The sequence below is a fragment of the Sprattus sprattus genome (genome assembly GCF_963457725.1).
Source record: "Sprattus sprattus genome assembly, chromosome: 18".
In the NCBI taxonomy this organism is placed as follows: Eukaryota; Metazoa; Chordata; class Actinopteri; order Clupeiformes; family Clupeidae; genus Sprattus; species Sprattus sprattus.
Window position 1 is genome coordinate 19,691,395 of NC_137916.1, and position 7,500 is coordinate 19,698,894.

The 7,500-nt window shown below is 49.0% G+C and overlaps 1 protein-coding gene across 1 annotated transcript in view; it reads left to right on the plus strand.

Annotated features, from left to right (window-relative positions):
- adgrl1a (adhesion G protein-coupled receptor L1a) overlaps window positions 1–7,500 on the plus strand; it is a gene marked incomplete at both ends in the record, with an annotated part of 69,393 nt that overhangs the window by 10,116 nt on the left and 51,777 nt on the right. The window contains one exon of the mRNA XM_080856687.1: window positions 7,017–7,230. Within this exon, the coding sequence (XP_080712813.1) occupies window positions 7,017–7,230 (214 nt within the window). The remainder of the gene's footprint in view (window positions 1–7,016; window positions 7,231–7,500) is intronic.

The window sequence follows — 7,500 nt, forward strand, 5'->3', positions numbered from 1 at the left end:
CTCCTCTAACACACTATCATTATTTGGGCCTGTCTGCGCCTGGCTCTTGGCTTGAGTTGGCTTATTTCAGATTGCACGACGTGGTCCTCCTTTTGTTCCTCTGCCTCCACACCAGTTCTTTCTCTTGTTGTTTAATTCACATTCTTTTAAAAATTCTCTCTTTCTCTCTCTGTCGTTCTGTTGAGGGGCTCTCCTCTTTCTGTCTCATCATCGTCTTCCCTCATTGGATTCATTCGTTTGGTTATGTCTCAATATGATCCTGCTTTCACTCTCTCTTTCTCTCTTGTTTGAATTTCTCATTTAGATTTTTTTTCACTTGTCCTGTTTTCTCTCCTGCAAACACACACGTTCTCTCTCTCTGTCTTTCTCTCTCTCTCTCCCTGATTTGCTCTCTCCTCCTCTCCTCCTCTCCCCTCCTCTCTGCTCAGACTTGGCTTAATCAGAGTGGATGCGTGTCATTTTGGCCCCGCTGTGAGTTCTGACCCCCTTGGCTTGGCTTGTGACTCCCCGCATTCACTCGCATCCCCGTCTCGTCTCGTCTGGTTGCGTCCCCAGTCTGTCTCTCTGTGGCCCGGGCAGGCGGGGTGAGATGGCTCCTCGCCCTGCCTGTCTCCCCGCGTGGAGTTCACAACCCCGCCTTGTCACCGTCACCACCCACCCACCCACCAGCCCACCTCCTCTCCTCTCCTCCCCTTTCCTCCCCCACCTCTTTTCCTCCTCTCCACCTCCCCAGCATGCCTCAGATGAAACCAGGAGCTGAGTCTCTAGCTAGTACTGGGGATGTCACTTTAGAACGTTAAAGCAGTCTTGGCTGGATGTGACAGGCCTGCCTGGTCTATGCGGACACTCTTACCCCCCCTTCACCCCGGACCTCCTCCTTGTCCCCCTGGTCTGCCCTGTGGCCTGATGGGTAAGGGTGGGGGCATTAGGGTAAGAAGATGACACCACCCTAGGAAGCTCTGGAAGATGGTTGCATGACTCTGATTCCTAAGACTCTGCCCTGCCAGTCAACCACCCTCCCCCCCCCCCCCCCTCCCCCTGTGGCATCTCTCTTGTGAGTGCCAGCCTCTCACACACAACGAGAGACGTGGTGCCCGTCGGGCCAGGGAGACTCAACATGACCCTGTCTGCCTTCAGCTGCTGGAAGCTCATCTGGAGCGGCAGTCAATAAAGCTAATTTTACTCCCCTGTTTGTTTGGCCACGCTCATGTTTCATAATCTGTCCCCTGCTCGCCTCTTCCAGCTTGCGGCTCTCTCACGGCTCCTAATGCCCAAGTCTTTTGGACGTCTCCTTGACTTCTTTTGACCCTGTCTCTCATTTTGTCCCCTCTTTTTTCTCTCTCTTTCCCTCTCCCTCTCTATTTCTCTCTCCCTTGCCCTCTCTTGTTCTCTCTGTCTCACCCACTCTCCCTCTCTTTAACTCGTTCTTTTTCACTTTCCCTCTCCCTCTCTGTCCCTCCTTCTCTCCCTCTTGCTCTCTCTTTCTCTCCGTTTCTCTCTATCCTTGTCTGCCTGGTTCCTGCTCTGCGTCTGGCCTGGCCTGAGTTCCATGTCTCTGGGTGCCATCTCCTGATCTTCCCTCCACCCCCAGGCTTTAATTACTGCATTTGGATAATGAGTCAAATCCAATCAGTCTTCTCCCCTCCTGGTAATTAGTATGGAGGTTCCATTACGGAGGCACCAGCCTGAACTCCTTCACACACTCTGCCCAGGGGTGACACTGGCCCCCCAATCCACCCACCCACCCAATCTCATCCTGTCATCTCCCTCAAATGGACTGTGTGTTTTTATGTGTGTGTGTGTGTGTGTATGGTGTCTGTGTGTGTGGGTGACTGTGTGAGGATGAAAGAGGTTATGTGATCGTGTATGCCCATGATTGTATACATGTTCATGAGTTTTAGTCTTTGCTTCTGCTGATGGTATTTTTGTTATGTCTGGAGGACAAGCAGGGAAAGACCTAACCTCTAAAGATATTCCAAAAACAGGCACAGCCCACGTATATATACCTGTCTGAGAGCTAGCAGGTTTTAAGGCCACACTACGCCCGCTGGTGAGAGTTGAAAACACTCTTGTGTGTGGAGAGAACGAGAGAGAGAGAGAGAAAAAAAAACAAGAGTACGAGAGAGAGAGGACGAAAGAGAAAATGAGAGAGAGAACGAGAAAGAGAAAATGAGAGAGAGAACGAGAGAGAGAGAATGAGAGAGAAAATGAGAGAGAGAACGAAAGTAGCTCAGACTCAGTCCTGGACCAAGGACACACAGCGCCAGTGGCATCCCAGCCAATCAAAAATCACAAATGCCGCCAGCCAAAGGCCCACTGACTCACCCTGGCTCGTGTGTAAACACACACATCCCCCTCCCACCACACACACACACAAGAGCTAACACACACACACCCATTGATAAGCTCACATCCCCATCGCTTAGTTTCACTTTTTGGTGCCAGGAAACCATCACAACAGTGGCAGCAGCCTCTCGGCTGCCCTTATTTAATATTCTGACTTCACGTTGAGATGCAGATCATTTTTCGCTCCCTTACCCCAGCATACCCCCAAGGTCGGACCTGCTGAGCGCTTGCTGACAGCCCGAGAAAACCGCCATAGAGAGACGGGCCACTTTACATCATTACAGCAATTTGGCGATTTCATAGAATCATCCAGAATTTTGAATGAGATGCATATGAAAAGTTATTTGATCACAGGGGCTGATTCATCGCTGTCCTTGAAGGGCTGCGTGTCATGCACATTATTCATTTCGAATCAAACGCCCGAGACCCCATGATTCAATGAATTATTTGCCCTCTGTGGCTGGCCAGCGCATTGGATGACTTCGCGTTTGAGGGTTGAGACTTTGTGTCTAAGGGTTGAGCGGCTCACTTCTGGTCCGGTAGGGTCCAGTGCCTGGGCTTGAGGCCGGGGGCTGAAGAGCCGTGAGTCATGACGGTTCACCTGAATGCCCTTTGGGATAAAAAAAGGAAACCCTTGAATAGCAGCATGAGGTGCTGACTTTGGCCAAACTCATTAGCAGACACTGGGAGCCTACGAGCTCCTTGTGCGTGTGATAGTGTGTAGTTTTGGCAGTTCTGGTGTGTGCACTTGTGCGCATGTCACTGTGTGTGCGTATGTGATTTATGTGTGTGTCTCTGTGTGTGTGTGTGTGTGTGTGTGTGAGTACGCACAACGCTGCTGGATAGTGAGGGGCAACTCTGCGGCCCCCGCAGACAGGTGTGGCAGGGGGCGGGGTTGAGGGCGGAGCTGTGTGCTCTCCCCGCGGGGGTGGTGTGTGTGAGAGCGCTGCCTCCCGCCAGCAGGCCGCTAATCCCACTGTGCCTCACCGCTCCACAGCTTCGCTGCTCCAGTCCAGATCGATGCCTATTGGAGTTCATTGTTGGTGTAAAGTCTCGTCTGCATGTAGGCACATTTCCATTGCGGTGTATATTGTGTGTTTGTGTGAGTGTGTGTGTGTGTGTGTGAGTTTGTGTTTGTGTTTGTGTGTGAGTTTTTGTGGGCATACTTTTATATGACTTACTATTATGTGTTGTATATATGTGTGTGTGTGTGTGTGTGTGTGTGTGTGTGTGTGTGTGTGTGTGTGTGTGTGTGTGGTGTGTGTGGTGTGTGTGTGTGTGTGTGTGTGTGTGTGTGTGTGTGTGTGTGTGTGTGAGTTTGTGTTTGTGTGTGAGTTTTTGTGTGTGTAATTTTATGTGATGTACAATGATGTATTGTTGTATGTGTGTGTGTGTGTGTGTGTGTACTTGAATGTGTGTTATGAATTGTGCATATGCGTATGTGTGTATGTATATTAGACAGAGAGAGAAAGAGAGAAAAAGAGCCCTTTCGCTGGCTGCGTGGTATGTATTGTATGCCTTTGCGGGGGTAAGACGTTTGCATTTGCTCTTGTTAAAAGCTCCCCTGAGTGATTATATCCCACACTACACAGTGGGCTGTGGGTTTATCTCAGCCAGGCAAAGCGGATTTAGCCCGGCACTGAGATGGATGCTTATCCTCCCAAGGCCTTCGCAGCGCACCCCTCCGATGATACCGGGCCCGGCTGGTTGGCTGGGGGAATGGCAGATTTCTCGGGATGCAGATAAAAGTTTCAGGCTGCCAACGAAGCAACGTGCGGAGGTGTCACGAGCACGGCCCCGCGTTAATAGGTGACAACGATTCCGACTCCATCCGAAACATCATGGACGCTGAAGAATGCTTCTGTTGGTTGGCAGCCTTCAGTGTGTAAGCAAGGCCACCCGGTTATTGTTTGACCACACTGTTGCTCGGCTACTGGGTGGTGACAGAGCTGTTTTTGTGTCCGGCTGATCTCATGCTTTATCACTGAGATTAATTCAGGATAGAGAAGCCTTTGTCTGGATTCTGTCTGCACTTTAGAGCGTGAGAGATCTGTATGGTCGCCCTTCTACTTCTAAACAGAGCCCCTCAACTGGTGTGTCATTACTGTTGAAAGGCTCATGCTGTTGGTCCCTTTTTAAATCACTTATTTTTTTCGATGTTCTTTTATCTGCTCATTTGTATTTAAAATGACCCATGTGTATGAATTGTGCTATAAAAAGAACTTGTCCTTGCTTTGAGGCCATTTGCATATATATGAAGTCCTTTATAATATGAGTCAGGTATATCTTTTAATTGGTGTGTAGGTTCCCGGGCAATCAGATCCACGACCTTGTTGTTGAGATTATATGAGGGACAGGATCCTGCTCCAGCAGAGTCATAGCCTTGGCTGCAGGTGCGGACACTGAGGAACCATAATCTCTTACATGATGACCCATCTGACCTCAGGGGTCTCTTGGAAAACGAAACCTTTGTGTGTCCGTTGGTGAGCACCTATGATCTAAGGTCAGTTTAGTTTCACCTCGTGTTTCAACATTAGCGGTCACTAACTCCAACCAACTAATGAGGTCATGATCTTAATCGGCCGCTGTATTCTTTTTGTCATCACAGCGATGTACGGGCCTGGTTCTCCTCCGAGAGCCGTGATCAAGGAAAGTCTGATTTAATGCGGCGGATAGTGCAGTTAGGGATCGTTGTGTCATGTAGCAGCTCGATTGATGAGCGCTCTCAGTCCCGTAGCACAATGGACTGCCCCATTCATCAGGGCTGTCTGGCTTTAATGCTCTGGACAGCTTCATCGGTCGCTGTTGTACAGTACTTACACTTTACTACGGGGAAGGACCAGTTTCACATGGAGCCAACGGCAGTGGGTTCTATAGCTAGTAATAGCTGGAGTCGCTGGTGGTGCTCGAAATGGGGCACTTAATTTTTATACACGCATACCTGCCTTTGTGAGTGTAAAAGCACACATAAAAGAAGGGAGTGTATCAGTGCAGGAACTATATCAGCCGCGTTTAGATGGAGAAAAAGACCTTGTATGGCACTGGAAAGGCGGGCATGTGTTTCAGTACCTATGCTAGCGTATGCCGTCAAGCCTGCTGTTGCGGCCACCATTTCGGTATGGGGCTGGCCATTGAAAGCCCTTGTGCGCCTGCTGCTCTCTCTCTCACTCTCTCAGACCCTCTCAGACGGGCGCCCCGATTAACCCGCCGCTCCACCAGCCCTCTCCAGCCCGCCATGGCCTGCCCCTCACCCCCACACCTACCAGCCCCTCTCCACCGGGGCCCTGATTAGGAGACAGAGTGGGCGCGTGCAAATGACAGCCACCGAGTTGAGGAGGCTTCAGAGGGAGGGAGGGATGAGGAGGTGGGGTAACGGTGTCTGTGCCCCCCACCCCAATCTGCCTCAACCTGTCTACCGTCGACCCCCCCCCCCCCCCCACTCAACCGCCTGTTCTGGGGTGGGGTTGGGGGGGACGGTCTGTGTAGCTGTGCCATCAGACCACTGGGGGAGCCATGAGCGGTCTTGAGCAGAGGCTGTTGGGAAGGCTGCCTGAGTTGCGTGCGTCAGAGGCGACGTGTGGCGGTGTGACGCCACGCGTGGGAAGATGTGAACGCACAGTGTGAGTAGCTCTTATAGTTTGCCTGGCAGAGAGAGGGTAAACATCCTGTTCAGTGGAACGGCAGGGCCAAACGCCAGCCCTCTCCTCGTTGCTAATAAACACTAAACATGGCAGTGTGTGTGTGTGTCTGTGTGTGTATGTGTGTGTGTGTGTGTGTGTGTGTGTGTGTGTGTGTGTGTGTGTGTGTGTGTGTGTGTGTGTCTCCACTGTGATCTTCTCCGTGTGCTGTGCAGCAGAGTCAAACATGAGCTGGCATTTACAGCGAGAAACACTGTGAAATGACCAGTAACTATTTCTGGGTGTCACTGAGGATGCCATGTTGCATTATCTTTGTTCTTTTTTTCCCCGCTAAGAAACGCTAATAGCTCCAAAGGGTGTTTTTTTTTCACAATTCTGCTGTTTTATCTTCTCAGTAGCTGTGTGACATTTCCATGTCTGCCATTAAGGGTCCAATATATATATATAAGCAACAAAAAGCTATATAAATAAATATATATATATATATATATATATATATTTATTTATATAGCTTTTTGCTGCTTCTACAGCTACAGTAATGACGTGGAGGAGGTGTTTTTCCATACATGCTTTTCATCTGTTTAGTGGCATATTTTTGAACACATTCAATAGCTGTAATAGAGAACCAGAACTATGGAGGACATATCTGTGTTATAACGTCAAACAGTCTGCATGAATAAAAACAATCATGAATCATTCATAATAACCACATGTTATGGCACAATACTATATGTTATGTTTTTCTTATGTATGTATGTATGTATGTATGTATGTATGTATGTATGTATGTATGTATGTATGTATGTATGTATGTATGTATGTATGTGTGTGTGCATGTATGTATGTATGTGTGTGTTTTTTTTAATTACTAGACTTTTACTGAAGAACAAATTGTACCCACTGAGTGGGAAAACCATGTCGTATTCTTTACTGAATAGTATTCCGTTGTGAAAGCTGTTTTCTGATCTCTCTCTCTCTCTCTCTCTCTTACTCTCTCTCTTTCTCCTTTTCTTCTCCTCTTTTCCTGTGCAGCTTTGGGTCGCTCCATGATGCCCTTTGGCCTGATGCGTAGGGAGCTGGCGTGCGAGGGCTACCCCATCGAGCTGCGCTGTCCAGGAAGTGATGTCATCATGATCGAGACAGCCAACTACGGCCGCACCGACGACAAGATCTGCGACGCGGACCCCTTTCAGATGGAGAATGTGCAGTGTTACCTGCCCGACGCTTTCAAGATCATGTCACAGAGGTGTGTGTGTGTTTGTGTGCGTGTATGTGTGTGTGTGTTTCTGTGTTTTGCGCACATTTACTTATGTGTGAGTCATTTAATTTTGTTCGTGAGGCCCAGTGTGATGGCCTGTGAGTGTGAGATATCACAGTAGTATACCTCTGCGCAGGTGTTTATATCACACTGTGTTTGTGAGTGGATTAATAGTTGTGCATGAGTTGGTGTGCATTTATGAGACTGTGTATTTGTGTATTTATGTGGTGTCTGTGTGAGTATGGTGTGTGTCTGTGT